At 34.7% G+C, this 23,460-nt stretch overlaps 1 protein-coding gene across 2 annotated transcripts in view; it reads right to left on the bottom strand.

The window, feature by feature from the left end:
• The window catches only part of CBLB (Cbl proto-oncogene B), a 222,024-nt gene that overhangs the window by 93,031 nt on the left and 105,533 nt on the right, over positions 1–23,460 (bottom strand). For both annotated transcript variants that reach the window (XM_081797463.1, XM_081797473.1), the window contains exons 5-8: positions 16,877–17,033; positions 8,387–8,508; positions 5,183–5,320; positions 1,953–2,040 (exon numbers count right to left, since the gene is read on the bottom strand). In XM_081797463.1, coding sequence (XP_081653589.1) covers positions 1,953–2,040; positions 5,183–5,320; positions 8,387–8,508; positions 16,877–17,033 — 505 coding nt within the window. The remainder of the gene's footprint in view (positions 1–1,952; positions 2,041–5,182; positions 5,321–8,386; positions 8,509–16,876; positions 17,034–23,460) is intronic.

Below are 23,460 nucleotides of genomic sequence, written 5' to 3'. Positions count from 1 at the left end.
CTTCAGCAACCAAAAATTGTTTTATTAAACATCTATTCTCTTGATATACTAGTTTTGAACATTTTGACATAGTAAAATTCTTGGTGTCCAAATACTGAAAAGATCTAGGTCACAAAGAAGATATAAATATATCAGTACGTGTAAAGAAAATATGAAAAAAAGTTAATAGGGATACAAAGAAAAGGAATTATGGAAATAAAAATTCATTTAAATAAGGAAATGTTTCAGTTAATAAGTGTCTATTAGGTACCTGGCCCTTGGCAGGATAAATAAACAACAATATTTAACTGCTAGTCTACTAAAAGATCTTACAATCTTGGTGAGAAAAAAAAAATACATATATTTATATACACATATATACACAAAGATACACATGCGCATACACACATTCATATACAAATTGTGTCTACCATGAAGTATGTATGTGTGACTGTTTAATTTTTAAAGAAATTAAGAAAAAAGACGAGAATGGATCAAGATGAAAAATAAAGAAATCTAAAGCAATTAAAAATATATTGTAAGTCACTGAAGTCTTTAAAATAATAGCTAAGTATTTATATTGTTATGACATCCAAAGGACCGGTTTGCAATTATTAAAAAATTACAGTGAGCTAAAAGCACGGATGCAAAACTCAATGGAACCTAATGGGTAAGTTATTCAAATATTTATGATAATTTAATGGAATGATATTATTCCTGATTATGTATTTTTAAACCATGGCTTTATAAAGGGGAACTTTCTTTTGTGAGTGTCCTTTTACATGTATTAGAACATAAGGAATCACTACATAATTAAAATAATGTCAATTATATTTTATACTGTAAAAACTGTCCATCAACTGTACATACGTCAACAAATATGTTTCACATAATAATACCAAGACCACTGGGACTAAATCTGGAGAATTTGAAATAAAATAAAATTATCTCTTGTGTTCCCCCAAATCTACATTTTCTGGTTTTTATTTGATTTTTATTATTTATTATACAAAGCACAAAAACATATAAATTATAAAATATTTTAAAACTAGACTATATGCAAAACAAAATATTCAGGTTCTCCCTTTCATCTTCTTCCTAATTCCCCAAACCTTCTTACCTCCTCAGTTAAGTACTGTTACCAGTTTGGTATTTTTAATTGTTATTTTTAAAAATGGTAATTTCTTTCTTTCTTTCTTTCCAGAAACTGAACTAACATAATGTAACTTTACAAAATGAACTGTTACATAATTGAGCTTCTTAGTAATGGAACTTTTTTACATAATAAAGATGCCGAAGTTCCCATGTGAATTTGTGGAGCTACCTTCCTCCTCTTAATGACTTTACAGTATAATGCAGTATGAATATACTATGGTTTACTTAACCTATGATTAAATAGTTTATAATTTTTCATTTTAGGAAAAATGCTGAAGTGAAACCCCAATGTACAGATCTTTCTTTGTATATGTGAGTGATATATACAGAATCCAGAGTCAAAAATGTTTTTATTTAGATTTTGATAATTACTATTACCCTCAAGAAAGGCTTACCAAGTTACACTCCCATGCAGTCTACGAGGTTGCCAACAATAGATTTATAAGAATATAATTATTATCTTCAATACACTTCAAGTACCCATTTGACTCTAAAAGCTAATGCATATTATTATTCTAATCTTCTTTGGCGTTTACTAAATCTATGGCTCTCTCTTCATATCTATTTACTTACCTATGAATTTACCTATCTATCTGCATAAATGCCAATATTGTATTGGAAGCAAGAATATTAACAGAAGAAATTTTTATTCAAAAAATGGAGACAGTATTTTTTTCAAACACTCTTAGAATTCCTTAAAGTATTTTCTGCATGAAATACCTATACATCCTTTTAGCTACAGTATAAGAGGATGCTTTTTATTTCAAAAGCATTAGATACTTAACAATTATAAATGGGTTACCAGAAATTGTCCTTACCTGCGTAACTTTTATATGGTCATGGGGTGTGGGTTCACATAATCCAGTTAAATCAGGATTATAACTCCTCCCATCAGGATAAAGATAGCTGTATTATAAACATAAACTTTATTACCATAAATACACGTTTTTTAATTGCATTTAAGATTATTTAATCTGATTCTTCTATATTCAAACCCACATGTTGAAGTTTCCTTTTTATGTAACTTATATCAAGAACCTCTGCTATCACTGTTTCCATAATATTACAAGTTACTTTTAGGACATTTAAAATTTAGAAATCATTTTCATATAAGAAGTACATAATGAATATGGACTCAGCCACTAAGCAACTATTTCCAATTAAATATCTTTACTATAGGTCCTTTAGGTAAGTTAAACATTTATTTTTCTGGTCATTCATGGTCTATTCCAAAACACTTTGAATGTACACCAATTTGCAATGATCGTGTCTCTCATGTGAAGCACAGTTAATGTTACCTGCATCATTTTACACCATGCTTAATAACACGAGAGAAAAACGGAATTAAAGCCCACAAGTTTCCTATAAAAGTTATGCAAACATCTCCATGGTTCCTGTTTCTCCAGTTTCCCATCCTCTGTCTTTCCATCTCACCTTCCAGTCACCCCTACACACACTAGTCTACACACACACGTACACGCATGATTAAAGAAATTAGAAAATGTTACAATTATATGCTTCATTTACTTCAAATCAAACTACAAACACAATCATTTATAAATATGAGGTTCCACTGTTACAGAGAATTAAAATAAGAACTAAAGTTACAGCAATAAGGCCATCTTGTTAAAAGCTTTTATTCATTCAGATACTCCTTTAAAAATGAAATTTATTGTGTTAGGAAATACCTATTTTAGATTTTTAAAAATGGTAATATTACTGTTGGATAATGTTGACTGATTAAGTTATATAGTTAGTTTTGTTTGGTAGCTCTCTGTTCTAGATGGCTTGAATGAAAAATTCAGAATATACTACTACTGTGATCAATATTTTTAGGGGCAAAACTATACTAAAACTGTTCTGTGAAGTAACAAAAAATATTTATTCTTAAATAGTCCAAAATATGTTCATAAGTGTTAAAATTTACCAGTAAAACTAGAAAAAAAATGAACTTAGAGGACAGACGATTCTCATAGGGTAAGGAACAAATCAATAGATCAGTGAATTTTTTTTTTTTTTTTTTTACAATTTAGGAAAGAGAGTTGACTACATCTGAAATGACAAATTTAGAGTGTTTTCGCAGGGGTGGGTTAAAGTTCTACAAATATTAAATGAAGAGTGCTAAGTGAGAGTTGGTAAGTAGCTTTCTTTTTATACCCTAAATAATGGCCAGTTTTAAAATTATTATATAACATTTTGCTCATCACACTTAAAAAACATGTAGAAATTCTATGAAGAATTCAAACCTGAAAGATTATAAAAATGACAATAAGGTTGCTACAGGAAAGGTTGAAGGGTCTATCTAATGTATCAGGGGCAATTCGTTATCACTATCCTCAGTAAACAAGGGTGCTACTGACGAGACCCTCCTCAGTGAATGGTAGGAAAGGAATAAACAATCTCGGTTGGCTGGTTATGGAAGTAAATTACCTATGTCATACTAAATTGAGTTAATTAAGGAAAGGACAGCTGACCCTGATGATAGCTGGACCAGATAATATCCTGTGTTTTACTGATCTTAGGGGAAAAAAAAAACATCTAATAATATCTATTTTAATATAATCTAAAAATCTGATCTAGTTTTAAATAATAAAATGTTAATATGACCTATTTTAATGTACTCTATCACTACAGTTCAAATTCAACTAATTAAATGCCTCTGAACGGGTGTTTGTATGTATGTGTGTGTGTGTGTGTGTGTGTGTGTATAAATATTAACATCTGATTTGCGTAGGAGTTCAGAGGCTACACTACTGATTACAATATTATAATTTGTTTTTTTTATTGGCTTTTAAAAAATAGATGGAAGGCATTATGAACAATATAAATAAGCTGTATCAAAATTACTACATGTACAGATTTGCTCGCTCATAACCTCTATTTATAAAGTAAAACTTTACAGCACACTTTCTTAAAAACAAAATCCTGTAATCACAGTGAATCAAAAGCTACACATATGAATCTCAGATGCATTACAAGTAAGTTATAAATAAATGAGGATAGCAAATTTATATTAAGTTAAAAACACAGAAATACAAACTTGTTACCAGTTTGCCATACAATTCTTATGTAATTATTTCTTGAAAGCTCATAATTTATAAAAAAAAAATGTTTTTCTTCATATATATCCTAGCACTTTTTTTTTCTTTTTTGCAATTATTTTAGAAAAGGTGTAACTTAAATTATTTTCTCTTCGCTAACTCTTGTGGGCTTTTTCCTGCTAGGTTTCTATCACAATCTGTGCTGTTAGCAAATAAGGGAACATCCGTCCCTGAGTTACTGAGTAAGGGCAAAGGGCAAGAAAAGTGAGCATGATGATACGACAATAGAATAGAACAACACAAAAAAGAGAACAAAAAGATGAAGGGAATGGCACATGACTAAAACGAATGACAGATATTTACTAGGAAGGCCCCTATCAGATTGTCTAAACTTTGTGGAGAAAAAAAGTCATTCTTACTCTAAAAGACAAAGGAGAACATACTTATTTTTAAATTTTAAAAAAGAATAGCTTAAGTTAAACTGAATTCAGCTCTTAACATATAATTCTGGAATAGGGATTGAATATCAGCGTGACCAAAAGAAGAAAGACACAAAGAGAAAAAGCGGGGAAGGGTAAGAAAAGGGTAAGAAGAAGAAAGAGAAAATCTGGTACTACCGGTCAAACAAAAAGGAAAACTAGCAACGTGAGGGTTACACGAAGCAAGAGAAGTTGGTTATTTTAAAGAATTATCTTTTTAATAAGTTTTTTCATCTATTTTAAACTCCTTTTAAGTGCTTTTTTTTTTTTTTTCCTGTGAAAAATACAAACTCATGTTCTAATCTGATGCTGGAATTTACTGGCTGTCATATACAGTTTAAATCAAACCAGTTACCTTAAAATGACTATTTTAAGAGATGAACGATAAGAACTAAGGAGCACTCCATTCCTCAGTCTTGAAATAGACCAGATCATCAGCCTCACTATCTTTTCTCTCCATCGTAAAGCAGTGTCTGTCTTTCAAACTGGTGAATAATAAGCACCCTGACTCCCATTTCTCATACTCACAATCCTTCTCTGCTGCCGTCAATCAGGGCTTGAAATAAGGGCTTGTTATGCGGGATGGTCTGTAGGATATTGCCGTCCCCTGTCACATAGCCGATGGCCCACTGTCCCAATCTGGTGCAGCTTAACCGGAAAATGTAGCTGTAAAGCGTGAGAAAATGATGTTTAGTCACAAAGTGTATGCTAACTACTAAACAATCTGTTAGACTTTTTTAAAGTCAAAGAATAAACGGAATCATTTAGAATATCTGAAATAAGTTTCTTTCTTCTTATTTTAACACCATTGTCCTTCTCTGTTCATTGATCTGTAAAAGCAGCACTGACAGTAATCCCACTTAAACACCTCCAGGGCTATAGGACAAAAGAACTGAAGTTGATCTACTTCAATATCAAAGGATCTACTGCCATCCCCATCAGCGGGTGCTCAGTATGAAACAGTTAGGACAGAAATCGTTTTTGGAAAGCAAAGTCAAAATTTAATTTGTTCACTTCAGAGAGCAATTGAGTCAGTTTCTACTATGGAATTCAATATATCACTTTGTAATGTTAAAATTATGCATTTTAAGTTAATGACTTGTTTAAAAATAATATATTTTTCTTTGGAGCATTCCAGCCATTCATCTTTAAATCAAAGATCAAAAGAGCTGAACCATATTAATGAGAAGACAAACTAGATTAAGCACATGGCTGCCACCCAACCCTGTCCAGTTCAATGTCTTACAATAGGAAATTAAAATAGTTCAAAAATATAAATCAAATTAATGAAAATGACAAGGAGACACTGACTTGGTTTTAAATTCACTGTTATTTATTAATATAGCTATCTGCTTGTTTCATTTTAGATCACTTATCTTTATTTAAGTGTATTGCACTCAATCTTGCCATCATGATAACCGTATCTGGATTGTATAACCCCTTAAACAGCTCAAAAGTAGGTCAACAATCTGTTGGCTATATTTGAGTACCCTGATTGCTCTACATACGTGACAGAAATTGATATATCCTAATGTACATTAGTTACTTATGAACCAAGTACTATAAAAATAACTTTGCAGAATAAATTAACATACATAATGGCTATACAGTTATTCAATTTAATTAACTTGTGTATTTAGTACTGCAAGGTGATTTCATCTTTGAAGAAAATTGGGTTCTTAAAGAAAGGAAGAAGTTGTGATTTTTAAACAGTAAGAACTTCATACTTGTTTTAGAACCTTTGGAAAGGATTCTTCAAGAAAGTCCTAAAATGTATTCTCCTAGAGAGCCTGAAAATAGGCTATCAACCTGCCAATAAATGGAACCCTTAATCAGAATCATAGACAAAATAATTCCACACAGACTTCTAGCTGTCAACTGGATCCCCCCAAAAAGCAAAACCTGAGAGATTCAAATGTCCTTGCAACAGGTCCTACTATTTTCTGTACCAGGAAGCCAAAGAGAAGAAATGCTTTCCAAGAGGAAGAAACTATTCCGCAAAACAAGTATTTATCAAAATCATTTGATTTGTTCACCGAGTTTTCCTAAACTTTGTTTTAAATACCACATCACACTTTAAACATAACAATTTACCACAGACTGACCATTTCATCTTTGCCAAAAACTCAGTAGAATAAACTGTTACAGGGCAAATTGGGAAGAAAAGGAAGAAAGACATCCTTTTGGAGGGCACTGTCCTTTTATTAAGAGAACTAGTCCAAAAGTGATGCGGCCTGGCTTTTGCTCCCAACAGTGTTCTCTCCCAACATTATTTATCTCCAGAATCTTGAACAAGAGAACACAAAAGGGACTCGGTTTCTTAATTTTGCAAATAACTTCTGTGTTAAATTTGTAGGATTGTGTAATTCCAAACATAGCACATCTTTCAAATCATACTCCAAGAACAAGAAGATACTTTGATGCCAATCTACAGAGTAGAAGTTATGGAAAAATCTGGTATGAGAGATCCTGACCAAAACAGAATGACTCATGTAAGCCACTGTCAGCATCTCAATGAGAACCAACCCTCCTTAATCTAAACAGTAGACTTCAACAGGAGCCAAACTGTTCTCTGTACCCACTACCTTCTTTTTATATACCACATAAATTCATAAAAATAAAAAAAGATGGAAATTTTCACTGTGCCAGAGAAAAAGGAATCGACAGTATTGGCTTATACTAGAAACTACTTTGTTAAAGGACAAACACCATTTGCACTACAAATCAGATAAAAATGGCATTAGAAGAAAAATGGAACCTTAAAAAAACAACCAAATTCATTCCTGCAATGAAATGACTCCTGTTGAGTGATACAATGAAATCAGTGTACTCATGGATGTTGGGAAGGCATCTCCTATTAAAATGTCACTGTATGAGGAGGACAGGTATCCACTGCCTCTGCCGTCATACCCCGCACACTGCTTGCCACAGCACAAACACCTACTATGTAATGCATTTCTAAATGGCACATGGGGAAAATGTATGAATGAGGAAAGAGATTTTCTGATCCCAGATTTGTCATTAATAAGGTATGATTTCTCAGCCAAAGCCACAGGGTTGACCAAACAGCCAACCTCTGAGTTTCACCTAGTTTTATCATCTGGAAAATAAAACATAAATTCTGAAGCTACAAAGAATGACAAGGTATTATGGAAGAAATTCTTAAGGACATGAAATTGGTTGGATTTAACAATGGGCTTACATATGTTTATATATTTATATGTGTTCAACATGTACATACATGTACACTTATATGTACTTATATTTGTTTATATTATATGTTATTATAAGTGTTTACCATAGAACCAAATTGAACATCTTGAAAAATACCCTAAAATAATGAACATGAAACTGATTTATTTTGTCTTTAGCACAATATTCAAGTATTCAAATATACACATACAATTTTATATACAAACACAGGTGTCATGAAAGAAACAATGCTAATACCCTCCTTTAGTTTGAAAATCAGAGCTCTGAGACTTAATGAATTTCCAAGTTTATCAAATTACATGGTACCATATCCTCTTTCACTTCATGAATACAGAGTTTCAGTACAAGTACAATGAATGGATTAAAAGGATTCAATTAAAAAGTACCATTGTGGTCTATTAGCATTTCCTTCCCTCCCCCCCCCCCGCCCCCATGGGTGTTACTGATTTACTTAAGAATGGACAAGAGAGGACTTTTCAACATTAGATATACCACATAATATTGCTGCTGAAGTCTTACCTTCCAGGTTTGGTGCTATATTTCTGCAGTCGTGCTTTAACTTCATCATATGTGAGAAATGCCATGTAACCCGGATGTGTTACAGCTAAGAAATTCCAATTCCGTAAAATAGAGCCCCAAGGCTAAAAATACGAATAAATGAAAAGATACTATTTAGATAATATCAACTATCAATTATACACCAACCCATCACTTAATATAGTTACTGAAATCTCCTAGATATTTTTAAAGTGAATATGAGCTTCTGTAGCTTAGGTCAACCTTTACCATTTAACAGTAAACATGAAATACCTTATTCTCTTTTTGGAGAAATATTAGGCAGAAAACAGGATAGGATACAGAGAACAAAAAGAAAAACTATATACTTTCTTCACAAGTTCTATTCCCAATACAGCATTTGTGGTAATTTTGAAACATAAAACATCACTTTTCTGTTCAAAACCCTCTAACTTTGAGTAAAAGTCAAAGTCCTTACAAATGGTCTAGAAGGACTTTACAGGGTTGATGCCCAGTTCCCTTTCCTCCCCATCTGTTGTGACTTCTCCACTTTCTGCCTCTTCTCCAGGGACGACGGCTTCTTTGTAGTGGGCTTGAACACAAAGGTACTCCCCCACCTCAGAGGCTTTGTATTTGCTGATGATGCCTCTACCAGAATTCTTCCTCCAAATAGCTAAGTGATTCCTCTCCAGTGTTGCTTCCTCAATGAAGCCTTCACAGACCACTCTATTGAAAACTGCTAGCTCTCATCACATTCCTTATCTCCCTTGGTCTGTTTTGTTCACCACTGTACCTTTAAGGTATCTAATTTTATAGAACAAGAAGCCATACCATGGGATGTAAGTGATTTGGCACCATTTATACATTAACCAGAAGCTACACAAGAATAAGGAACATGCCTGTCTTGCTCACCAAAGGGATACCAGCACTGATGTAGTCTCAGAATACAGTGATCAGGGAGGTGTAATTGTTGAAGAGCTCCTCTAACTAGTCACTTGTCTAAAAGGCCTTGACTCCCAACCTACCATTCTTTCCATGGTAACATACTACTCTGCTCACATTTGGCTAGTTCTTGCACAATTACAGAAGGTTTATGATTCAGTAGTAAGTTAAAGATCTTGCACAGAAATACACAAAGGCACACAAACAGAGTTTGTACCATTCTCTCTTTCATGTGATTAGTTACCCCTCCAGTTACCATGGCAAGAGAAAAAAAGGCAGTCAGTGATAGACAATTTTGCTTGACGGTGTGAATGAATTGTCTCGGCCATATTTTTAAGGCTGAAGCTGCATTTATTCCATGGACTTGGCGGCATACTCTATCTGATGTGCCAGGTTATTAACTCATATCTTCTACAGAAAAGAAGAAAAAACGGTATTTTATGTTGCCAAGTGAGAATTGTTGAAGTGGTCATCCTAGACATGATCATTGGTAGAGGGCTCCTGCTTTTGAATGTTTTGAGACTTCTTCCTCATTATTGTTAAGCAAGTTTTAGATTCACAAGGCAGAATTCTTCAAGGATTGTATCTCTTGAGATGAGGATAACAAGGGAAAGAAAGATTTAGTAATGAAGAGTTCTTTAACCTTTTCTGACATAACAAGAAAAATCTTCAGGGTATTCCCCCAGCACACTAAAATATCTAATTGGGCAAAAAGGAGCCCTGGAGAACACAATTATGAGAGGTTCTGTCTATGTACTTGGGGGGAAAAGAAAAAAAAAACATGTTTCTAATTTTCTTCTAAAATCATGACTAAAAATTACATAAGCAATACTTGGAAGAATATTAGCATATGTTTTTAAAAAAACTGAGAAATAACTGCTAGTATAGGAAATGGGTTTTGTTTTGTTCTACTTCCTCATCTACAAAGAACAAGGATAGAGAGAATATAACATATTTGGGTCACTTCCATCAAAGTCTACAAAAACTAATGGAAGAGTTGTTTAAAAAAGTGCTGCACTTCGTGGAGAACCAATGCGCAGATCAGAATACAACTGAAAAAAAAAATGAAATTGGAGTTTTGAGCCAACTGCTACACTATTAAGCAACCATTTCTTGGTACATAATCCAGAGGGCCAGCTTCTAACTACAAAAATATTTGTGTAATAGAAAGAGTCTGTGTACTGTTTTTCTTGTGAATGCTACCCACAGTCTGAAACACATGGTAGTTACGTGTTTTTTGTTTTTTTGTTTTTAAAGGATTTTGCCAACTAATGGCTTAAAGAAGGCAAAATAAAATGCTTTGGAGAATAAGATTATTTTTGCATTTGTTTTTAGACTAAAGGAAAGGTTTTCACACCCACCAACACAAAATTATTTAGAGATTCTTAAATGACTACAGAAATTAATTGAGTGAATGAAGGAAGCTATTCCCTCCATTCTTCCAAAATACTATTTTCAAGAATAGCCCTTTACTGACTTAAAGCTTCTGCTGGAAGAGGGGCCCGGACTGCTCTGTCTAGATCCGCTCTCTTATTCCTTGCTATAACAGATGACTTTCCTCTTCTTCTTTTGCTCTCTATTCCACTGATGCTATATATTCCATAGTCACGAATATATTCCCCCAAATCACACATTCCTTATGCCGCCACCCAGGAGCCTCATTTCTCAGCAACCCCATCGTCTCTAGTAGTGGGGAAATGGAAGGAGAAGGGGAGCAACAGCCCCAGGGAGAGGGAAGAGAGAAGCAAAATCCCCCTCTTTCTGTTCCAGGACTTTAGCACCTGCCAATCCTAGCATCTCTGAACTACCTGGAGAGGAGAAAGAGAAGATTAAAGGCAGAAGAAAGAGGAAAGGAGGAAGGTAGCTACTGCAAGATTGTTCCAACATCTTCCTAGTATTTGTTCAAGTTCTGGCAGAATGTCAGGATAAGGGAAGAGAGGAAAAGAACATACCTAGTAACCAGACTTACGTTCTTTTCTTCCCTTCTTTCATTTCCTAGACAATTCTCAATTTCATCTCCTAGTTCCCGCTGATGACTTCTTCCAACCCTTATGCTAGTTCTCTGTTGTCAAACCGCAATCTTTTTTTTTTTTTTTTAGATTTTATTTATTTATTTGACAGAGAGAGACACAGCGAGAGAGGGAACACAAGCAGGGGGAGTGGGAGAGGGAGAAGCAGGCTTCCCGCCGAGCAGGGAGCCTGATGCGGGGCTCGATCCCAGGACCCTGGGATCATGACCTGAGCCGAAGGCAGACGCTTAACGACTGAGCCACCCAGGCGCCCCGTCAAACCGCAATCTTGAGCATGTACCTTACTCACTTTCAGAGCCCATTCTGCTAAATACCCCACTCCCAACAATTTAGAGGTGAGAATTCATTGCTAATTCACCACAACCACTGTGCCTGCAGAAAAATATATGTTCATGCAGTTATAGTATTCATAAAACACATTTTTCATACAGAATGCATAATTATAACTTAAAAAAACCTACTACTCAATTTTTAAAGTTGTATAAAATAAAAGATCAGTAAAAGTTAATTTTAAGGCACATGTATGATTAGTTAAAACATCTGAGTAATGAAACCGAAAGAAGTGAAGAATCACAGAAGTATATAGGAGCTAATGAGAGTTCTTTAGCTACTTCTGTAATTTTGAGTTGTTTTTTTTTTTTTTATTTATTTGAGAGATCGAGAATGAGAGAGAGTACATGAGAGGGGGGAGGGTCAGAGGGAGAAGCAGGCTCCTCGCTGAGCAGGGAGCCTGATGCGGGACTCGATCCCGGGACTCCAGGATCATGACCTGAGCTGAAGGCAGTTGCTTAACCAACTGAGCCACCCAGGCGCCCTGTAATTTTGAGTTTTAAAAGAGACTAGGCATGTTTAATTTACAGGTATTTTTTTGGTTTTGTTATCTAAAACTTTTCACAATAACTCTACTTAAAAAGACTCTTTTCCTCTCCCATCCCAGTGAGCATAAATAAGACACACGTAAGTTAGAGTATTAAGATCACCTGCGCTGTTTTAAAGTGAAACAGCTTATAAGAAAATATGTGCACGTTAAATAACAGTTTGGGTAAGTGTTCAACCAACATTAAAGTGCCCTCATAACTTTCATATATAACCCAGGCATTCTAGCATTTAACATCCGCACTAAAAAGTCATCTAGGCCGCCCAGAAAAAAACACACTTTTCCTAGAATGAACAGTTAAGGCAGGAAAATAATTTTTTTCTCTTCCTTCACAAGGGGAAGAAACAAAGCTTCTACTACTTCAAATGTCTTTGTATTATGTGAAATAAATTATTTGTAAAATTATCAGAAACCTTTAAAGAAAGGAGAGGTTCTATTATAAAATGGTATCAGGTAACACAATCTTTTTACAAAATGTATCATTAAAATCATTGACTAAAGTAAGCTAATGGCCTATACAGGCATACCCCATTTTATTGTGCTTTGCTTTAACTGCACTCCACAGATACTGTGTTGTTTTTGTTTTTGTTTTTTTCAAATTGAAGGTCTGTGGTAACCCTATATTGAGCAATTCTTTCATGGCACCATTTTTCCAACAGCATTTGTTCACTTCAAGTCTCTCTGTCATTATTTTGGTAATTTTTAAAAAGATTTATTTATTTATTTGAGAGAGAGACAGTGCAAGCAGGGGGAGGGGCAAAGGGAGAGGGAGAGAAACAGACTCCCCACTGAGCACAGAGCCTGAGACACGGGGCTCGATCTCACAACCCTGAGATCATGACCGGAGTCAAAATCCAGAGTCAGACACTTAACTGAACCACCCAGACACCCCATATTCTGGTGGTTCTTAAAATATTTCAGATATTTAAATCATCATCGTATCTGTTATGGTGATCTGTGATCTTTAATGTTGCTACTGTAATTTTCAGGGGTGTCACAAACCACACCCACATAAGATGTCAAATGAAACCCATAAATGTGTGTTCTGACTGCTTCGCTGACCAGCTGTTCCCCCCCATCTCTCTCCCTCTCTTCAGGCTCTCTATTCCCTAAGACACAACAATATTGAAATTAGGCCAATTAATAACCCTACAACGTCCCCTAAATGTTCAAATGAAAGAACTTACCTCCCTTTAAATCAAAAACTAGAAATGATTCAGCTGAATGAGGAAAGCAAGTTGAAAGACAACACAGACTGAAACCTAGGCCTCCTGCAGCAAACAGCCAAATTGTGAAAGCAAAGGAGAGGTTCTTGAAGGAAATGAAAAGTGTTATGCCAGTGAACACACAAATGATAAGAAAGCAAAACAGCCTTATTGCTGATACAGAGAAAGTTTTAGTGGTCTGAAGAGCAGAGCAAACCAGCCATAACCTTCCCTTAAACGAAAGCCTAATCCAGAGCAATGCCCTAACTCTTTAATTCTAGGAAGACTGAGAGGTGAGGAAGCTACAAAAGAAAAGTATGAAGCCAGCAGAGGTTGGATCATGAGGTTTAAGGAAAGAAGCTTTCTCCGTAATATAAAAGTGCAAGGTGAAGTAGCAAGTGCTGATGCAGAAGCTGAGCAAGGTATCCAGAAGATCTGGCTACAACAATTAATGATGGTGGCTACCTTCAATGGAGAGGAAATGGCCTTCTCTTGGCAGAAGATACCATGTAGGACTTTCATAGCTAGAGAGGAGAAGTCAGTGCTATAGTCAATACTATTCTCAACAGAGCCTGGATGACAACACACCTGTTTACACATGGTTTACTGAATAGTTTCAGCTCACTTTTCAGACATACTTCTCCAGGCAAAAAATTCCCTTTCAAACTATTACTGCTCATTGTTGATGCATCTGGTCATCCAAGGGCTCTGATGGAGATGTACAATGAGATTAATTATTTTCATTCCTGCCAACACAACAGCCCATGCATCAAGGAGTAATTTCAACTTTCAAGTCTTATTATTTACTTATTTTTTAAAGACTTTATTTATTTAAGAAAGAGAGAGAGCACTAGAGGAGTAGAGGGAGAGAATCCTCAAGCAGACTCCCCGCTGAGTGTGGAGGCTGACGCAGGGCTCGATCTCATGACTCATGAGATCACGACCTGAGCCAAAAGCAAGAGTTGGACGCTCAACCAACTGAGCCACCCAGGCGCCCTCAAGTCTTATTATTTAAAAGATGTGTTTTGTAAAGCTATAGCTGCCCTATACAGTGATTCCTCTGATGGATCTGGGCAAAGTTAACTGAAAACCTTCTAGAAAGGATTCACTACTCTAGATCCCATTAAGAATATTTGTGATTCATGGAAAGAGGTCAAAATATCAACCACGGACAGGAGTTTGAAAGAGATTGGTCCCAACCCTCGTGGATGACTCTGAGGGGTTTAAGCCTTCTGTGGAGGAAGTAAGTGCAGATGGGGTGGAAATAGCAAGAGAACTAGAATTAGGAGTGGAGCCTGAAGATAGGACTGAATTGCTACAATCTCATGATACACCTTCAACAGATAAGGAGCTGCTCCTTAGGAATGAGTGAAGAAAATGGTTTCTGGACATAGAATCTACCCCCTGGTGAAGATGCTGTGAAAATTGTTGAAATGACAATAAAAGATTTAGAATATTAGTTGATAAAGCAGCGGCAGGGTTTGAGTAGATTGACTCCAATTTTGAAAGAAGTTCTACTGCAGGTAAAATGCTTTCAAACAGTATCACGTGCTACAGAAAAAAATTGTTTGTGAAAAAAAGGACCAATCAATGCAGCAAACTTCACTGCTGTCTTATTTTAAGAAATGGCCACAGCCACCCCAACCTTCACCACCCTGATCAGCAGCAGCCATCAACACTGAGGAAAAGACCAAGACCCTCCACCAGCAAAAAGATTACGACTCACTGAAAGCTCAGATGATGGTTAGCATTTTTTAGCAATGAAGTATTTTTAAATTAAGGTGCATACATTGCTTTTTTAAGACATGATGCTATTACACATGTAATAGGCTACAGTACAGTGTAAACATAACTTTTATATGCACTAGGAAACCAAAAAAAATTTTTTGACTTGCTTTATTGTGATATTCACTTTATTGCACTGGTCTGGAACTGAATGAACCTGCAACATCTCCAAGATGTGCCTGTATATACCAAGGGAATAATCATGAAACTAGTGTAAACTGAAAATATGCAAAAGCACAATTTCTGCAATCATTTATCTAATTTCTTATCCTATACATCCAGGTAGAATTATGATCTTAAAGTTGTAATAAAATAAAATGTATTCTATAAGTATTGTTGACAAGAGTTAATTTGCCTTCTGTTAACAGGTCCTTTCGTAAATTAAAAGTTAACCCCACACAATTTGATTTTCTTACATAAATCAGTCACCAGATCCTTGCAAACTAGTGCCAAGGAGAATCATAAATCAGAGAAGGGAAATTCTTATAACATGGGAAACATGAAAACCAATATTATACTCCCAACATTTGTTGAAAGCGTATTTCAAACAGAATAAATCTTACTATAGACTAAAATAATAAAAAATTGCATCAGAATACAAGCAAGCCTGTTTTCTGATCAATTTACCTCACTTACTATAGAATTCATATTACTACAAGCATAAAGATTTTAAGTGGGATTCTTTCATTTTGTGACTACTTGAATTGAATGCCATACATGATATACATGACTACTTCAACTGAATGCCATACATGATATATTTGACTCTGCCAATGCGGAGTCAAATAGAAAACACAAATTTCAAGTCTTCATGTTTAGGGTAGTTCCACGAAGATATACAAAAGAATAAAATGATAGCATCCAGCTTTCATCATTCAATAACACTTGCTTTTGAAAAGCTATCTAAAGACAATTATAAAGGACAGATTAAAAAATAAAAACAATAAACAGGACAAGAAGGTTATGTCACAGTCATACATATCAGTGAGGAAACAGGAAAAAAAAAAAAAAAAGCCTAAATTTACCAAAAGAGTAATTTGTTAAATTAATGACATACTATTTTGATGGAATATTATACAGCAACTGAAAATAATTATATTAATGAAAAAGATTTATTGACATGAAAAAATGTTTATAATATATGGTTGAATGAGCAACGTAAGTTGTACAACAGTACAATGGAATCTCCTATACAGAACCTGATAAATTTACTATTTATTGCCAAGTTTACCATTTCCTTTCTCACCAAATGAAAGCAGGAGACAAAGGGGAGACATTGGGATACAACCTCAGCAAATGCCCACCTGTAAAATTTGCATTCTGTCAGTTATTGGGCTAAAAGTGAGAAACTAAATAGGAAATTTAAGAACAAAGCTCCTTTGCATGGATCTTCTCAAAGGTAACAAGCAATCACCAGCCTCATAGCACCTGGTACTCCGAACTTAAACCCTAAACATATAGAAATGACCAAAAACTTACACCAGCAACTTCAAAATTATAGACTACCAAAAATGAGACTATTTCTCATATGTTTGTGTGTGTGAGAGAGAGATGTACACATACACGTGCACACAAATGAACACACGCACATCACATGCGCACACAGGGAAGGAGACCAGGAGGGAGGAAAGGATGAAGCAAATAGGAAGCTTACCTGAAAGAGCCTGGTAAAAATATCAAATTCAAAAACTGAAATGTAATCATTACAAGTTAAATCAATTGTTGATTTCAGAGCCATTGCTTCCAGGCCAGAGCTAATTTGATGAACCTCATGAAGGCACTGTCTGAATACTTTCCATGGAACAATAGTTCTGTGCAAGGAAAAAAAAAATAGTAGTTGAATCAAGTGTCATTTAAGACTACCTTCCACTGAAATAGCACAGTTCAATCATAACAGTAATATAATTAATTGCATTTGTATTAAAAGACAAATAGTTGAGAAAAAAGAAGACAAACAGGTGTTCATAATCAGTAATGGGTTTTGCTAACTGGATTATTTTCCATTTGCTAAGAATGTGACAAAAATCTAAGTAAATTTCTCTCTCAAAAAATCCTTCACTATCAAGATATTTCTAAAAATACATCCAAAAGAAGGGATTAGGTCAAAGTCCTGTGTGTCTGACCTCTTGCGTACACAAGATCATTTGACTTTGAATCAAGTTAAATTTTCCCCCTCTTTATTTCTTTAAAATAACTCTAAGACGATGGGTTCACACAATAGTAGGAATTCTTTATTCATGGCACAAAAGAGTAATTCACCATTTTAAGAAAGCACAGGAGAAAAGTCATGAAGGCATTTTAGCCATTACCCCCTTGTATTCTGCAGATAAACAACATGTTATCTAACCTTTCATATTAATACAAAGGGAAATTTTAAATTGTTTAACTGGTCACACTGGCTAGCATATAGAAACTTATTTATTGAAAACTTATTTTTCTTAAATATCATGCATCAAAATTTTTATTAAGCAGCGCATTTACGTAGTTTAAAAATTTAGAAGAGCAAAAAACGGTGTCCAGGGAAGTCTCCCAGTCTGTCCTCCACCTGACCAGTTTCTGACCTTCACCACCTCCTCCCCATCATGAAAATAAGTAATACTTATTATTCATCCCTTAGTTCATTTTCCTCCTTTTGGAATGTTAAATGCCTACTCCTGAAAAGGTGGAAGAAAGAAGTCCTTCGTGTTTTTAAAATTTTAAGCTGCAGTTTTTACAACAGGACATCATAAGAGCTATACATACACTCTTAGAAGATTATAAGTATTTAAGCCTTAGGTTTTTCTTTTCTAGTATCTTGTAAGAAATAAAAGACTCAGGCTGAATGGACTACATCAGCCCTATCCTATGCCAATTCTCCCAGCGAAGCATCGCCAAAAATGTACAATTATATATTCATTCAATAATTATCTACTGCAGCGGTTGTCAAACTTGAGCATTCATTGGGATCGTTGAAGGGCTTGTTAGGACAGAAATTGCTGATCCGCAGCCCAAGATATTCTAATTCATTATGACTGAGGTGGGGCTGGAGAACTTACAGTTTTAACAAGGCCCCAAGTGATGCTGATGTTGCTGGTCTGGGGAACAACACTTTGAGAGTCACTGATCTCTTAACTGCTAAGGCAAAGCACTGTGGATAAATACAATTACGAAAATACAAGATACTATCTGTCCTTGAAGAAGATACACACAGGGTAGAAATAAGACGTGTAATGTTAAAAAAAAAAAAAATTAGAGGGAGGGATATATAAGGAAGTCCTGGAGGAATTCCAGAGAAGGAGTGGTCTGCGGCAAGATGAATAAATGAATGGTGGGATACGCTTACGATACCATGCTGTATTTATAAGAAAGTTTAGGTTTGATATACCACTAAAAGAAAGAAAAATATGAGGCTGAATACATCAAAAAGCTTTTCTCCATGTATGAAAAAACAGGAAACCACAGAGAACTGAAGAGACATACCACATCAGACGCCGTTTAGAAGAAACACACGTCAGGCTCTGACTAAGGTTAACAAAATGTTGCTGTTTTAAGAAAACAAGGAACACTTCTGATAATGTTAGAAGGCTATTGATTTATGGCGAAGTGTAAATATGCAATTGTGTCCAGTTTCATTACAGTTACCACGAAAGTAGTGCTTAAGAAGCACATTTTCTTTTCCAAATTAAGGTTCAAATATTCAATGCATAAAAGGGACATGAACCATAATATTCAAATTTTTTAAAATTTATACAAAGAACTATTGATTTAAGAATGGTATATGTTTTATTTTTGTATGGAAATCTTAAGAGAAACTTACCTTGTGTATGAAGTATAAAAAGTAAATCAACTGGCTAGACACCTTTGATACGTTTCCATAAAAAAGTTATCTTCATCCCAATATTTAAGGAGCTTGCAGATCATAATTCCTTTCAATACCCAATGATTTCCCAGAGCAAATTCTTAAAAAAACATACGAACTTCTAAAATTATAGTCTAATATACCACTTGGAACAATAATTTACAAAGGAGCAAGCCACATTTCCACAGTACTTGTGTAAATGATACTTGCTCACAGTTCACTTGTGATAAAGGTCCAAACAAGCTCAATTAAGGGTTGTAACAGGGATTAAGAAGAAAGGGCATTATCTGGTTAACTAACTACATACAAAATTTGTACAAAAGATACCTTTCCTTTGATCAATTGAGTCAAACACCCAACACAGAGAATGGTGGGGAGAAAGAGGATTTCATGAGTGAAGAACAGAAATAGCGTACAATGACTTCTTAAAACAAACAAACAAACAAAAAACCTGTTCTAAAACTGTTGCACTAAGGATCTAGCCTTTCCAAAGAGGATTTCAAGTTGCTACCACCTTCTTTCCTGATGTGTGTGGGGGAGGGGAAAAGGAGAGGATGGCTTTTCACACCTTTAATTAAACTACAGCAACAACAGAAAGTAGTGGTTTCTACTCTCTTTCCCTAGAGATTAAGTCAGAGAAAATATTAATGACAAATTGTTTTACAAATACGTACAAACTTCATTGTGCTGGCAGAGATCTGGGAATAGAAAAGAGGAAGAAAAACTAAAGAAATAGAACATAAAAGCTTCAAGCTCTCACCAACCCAGAGATATTTTAATCTGTCCTTTTTGCCACTTACAATCATAAATCACTTTAATTACAAATTGAATTAACTTTAAAATCTACTAAAAAGCACAAGTAGCTGTTAATCCACAAAGAATGGAATACAAGGCCAATGGTTAGCCAGACACAGAATAATAATGATTTCAGGATTTTTAAACATCCAGTAAGAATAAGAGCTGTCATTTATTGATTGGTTGTCTACTCTCTCTGCCAATCACCAAGTCCTATTACAATATATATTACTGGAGTTTGTCACAATAACACCATGAGGCCGATAATATATTTATCCTCATGATACAGATGGGAAAACTGAGGCTTAAAGAGGTTAAGTAATTTGCCTAAGAAAGACTTTATATGTCCTAGGCATTTTGGTAGGTTCAGAACAGAAATATAAATAAAGTCACAATCTAATTAAGTGGAAAGACTTGTAAATATATTATGTTATGTCAAGCGCAAAAGTTATTATAGAAAAAGATGGATGTGCCTTGGAAACCCCATGAGATGAAGCTCCCTGAGAAAAGGAACTGTAGCTTACAGAGCTCACCTTTGCCCAAGACAAACAAGGTGTGCAACTAAAATTTGTGTAATTAGGGGCACCTGGGTGGCTCAGTCATTAAGCATCTGCCTTTAGCTCGGGTCCTGATCCTGGGGTCCTGGGATCGAGCCCCATGTTGGGCTCCCTGCTTGGCGGGAGGCCTGCTTCTCCCTCTCCCACTCCCCCTGCTTGTGTTCCTGCCCTTGCTATCTCTCTCTCTCTCTGTCAAATAAATAAATAAAATCTTAAATAAACACATAAATAAAATAAAATTTGTGTAATTAAATTAAACTGTGTCTAGGGAAAGCAAGGGAGTGTTACACAGAGGAGGAGCCTAGAAATTTGTGCTCCAGTCACTTTCTCCACTACACAGAAATCTTTTGAGGACTGAAAAAGAGTAAAAGTCCATTCATATCATGTCAGGAGAGATAAGAACATAATATAAGACTATATTATTTTATTATTAGATGATAAGTCTTGGTCTGTTTACTAAGAAAACAAGAGTAACTTTATTTATAGTCTTGAAAACAGAGGGAGTGTCCTTTCAGATAGAAACAGATAACAGGGATACAAAACTGAAAAGTTGTCAGTAGGTCAGCAACTGACAAGCCACTCAAATCTTCCAGGCTTTTCTCCTCCTCTATAAAAGTGGAAGAGTATATTGGATATTCTAACTTGAAAATCTTGCAGTTTAAAAAAAATAATAAAAGGAATGGAAGACAAAAGATGCTAGGCGATTGTTAGACACACACCAAAACAAAAGAAGGCAAAACATTTTCATGACACCACAAGTTCATAAAAGGATATAGGTTTTACTTTTAACTCCTATGAAAAAAAAAATCCACATAATAAAGGTGTGAATCTCAACAAAGGTTAGGGTGTTTGAAAAGTCATATACTTCTGGTGTGAATGAGAATTTATACAGCACTTCTAGAAGGCAATCTGGCAGCAAGTTTCAAAAGCCTATTATTTTTTGACCCTGAAAGCCTACTTCTAGGGATTTCACCTAACAAAATTATGTCAAAAATAAATAAATAAATACACAGCAGCACAAATATCCATCCGTAAGTCTCTTCAATATAGTGTTGTTCATAATAGTAATAAATTAAAAACAAATACACTCAATGGTAATAAAAGGACATACTACATTCAAAGATTATAATATTATAACAGCAATTAATAGTTGTACAAAAGAATATTGTCATGGAAAAGTGTCCATGACATACTTAAATGGGAATAGCATTTTTGAAATTGCATGTCCTTTATGAGCCAATGCTAAAAACTGTCTAGAATGTTGGGAGAGATCAATACACAGTTTAACTGATAAGAACTGGCTCATGCTGGGAGTTTAAGTGATTATTTTATTTTTCTCTATAAGCCATTAGAGTTTATTAGAAATAAAGAAATAAAAGATATGCTAAAACTGTTTTAAAATATATTATATAATCATAGAATGAATCAATTAAAAACAAAAATTATAATAGTATTTGCCTGAGACCACAGTTTTATATGTAGGAAATACAAAAGAATTTATATATTGAACTATGAAAAGAAATAAGAATTCAACATGGTTGCAGAATAAAAGTCAGTTGTATTTCTATAAATAAGCAATGTATCATTAGAAAATAAAACTTAAAAATACTTGATTTTTACAATAGCATCTGAAAATATTAAATAAACAGGAATGAGATAAACACAAACACACATACAATCAGAGATATAAAAGACACAGAGGGTTATAACACTTTAATGGACTGGCAGATTCAATACTGTAAAGATATCAATTATCCTCAAATTGACTCTTAGATTTAATATAACCCCAATCAAAAATTCTAGGAGACATTTCTGCAGTAGGAAATGGTAGGCTGATTCTAAACTTTATAGGGAGATGTCAAAAGCCAAGAATTATCAAGTCCATCTTCAATAAAAACAACACTGACAAACTTACACTCTGTGCATAATTAAGACAGTGTGATAGTAGCACAAGAATAAACAAGTAGATGGAACAAAACAATAATTTTAGAAAGAAATACAACCATATTTGGACACTGGATATGCAGTATCAATTAGATTTAAACAGCAGTGGGGAATGAATGATGTTTTCAAAAAATGCTGCTGGGTCAAATAGATATACATATGGAAGAAACTGAATCTTGACCTTTACCTAATACCATATACACATTTTATTTTAGATTATTGTTTTATCTTTCATATTTAGGTCTAAGATTAAAGGGTTTTTTTTTAGAAGAAACTAGAGAATATCTTCATTACTTTGGAGCAGGCAAAAAATTTAAACAGGCCCCCAATTGCTCAAAGGATAAAGAAAAAGAGAAATTAAAACCTGTGTTCATGAAGATAGATCACTAACAATGTGAAAAAGAAAGCACACATTGGGAGAAACATATAATCGACAAAAGATTCCCATCTAAATATTAATAACTACTACTCAAAATTGGGCAAATGATTTTCACATACACAAAAAAAATCAAAATGTTCAATAAACAAAGATATATTCAGCTTCACTGGTCATCAGAGAAATGTACATTAAAAACAAAGTGAAAGGGCGCGTGGGTGGCTCAGTTGGTTAAGCGACTGCCTTCAGCTCCCGGGATCGAGTCCCACATGGGGCTCCCTGCTCAGCGGGGAGTCTGCTTCTCCCTCTGACTCTACCCCTTCTTGTGCTCTCTCTCTCTCAAATAAATAAATAAAATCTTAAAAACAATAACAACAACAACACAGTGAGATTCCACTTGACCCCACTAGTATGGTTTATGAAGAAAAAAAAAAAAGACAAAGGATATCAAAGGGTTGGAGAAGATATGGAGCAACAGGAACCTTTAGGCACTGCTCACAGGTGAGTCAGTTGGTAAGCCACTTTAGAAAACTCCTAGAAGCATTAAAGCTAAAATTATGCAGAAACTAGAAGCCAGCAATTCCATTCCTTGGTACACATCCAACAGAAATGCATACATGGGTTTTTAAAAATATAAAAAGAAAAGTTCATAATAGCACTACTGATAATAATCCGAAGGAGGAAGAACCCAATGACCATCATCAAAAGAATCAATAGGTAAAGTATGG

This window comes from Leptonychotes weddellii, chromosome 1 (genome assembly GCF_054177405.1).
Source record: "Leptonychotes weddellii isolate Sample4059 chromosome 1, ASM5417740v2, whole genome shotgun sequence".
NCBI lineage: Eukaryota > Metazoa > Chordata > Mammalia > Carnivora > Phocidae > Leptonychotes > Leptonychotes weddellii.
Note: the sequence above shows the minus strand (reverse complement) of the source record. Positions and strands in the feature narration are given on the sequence as shown.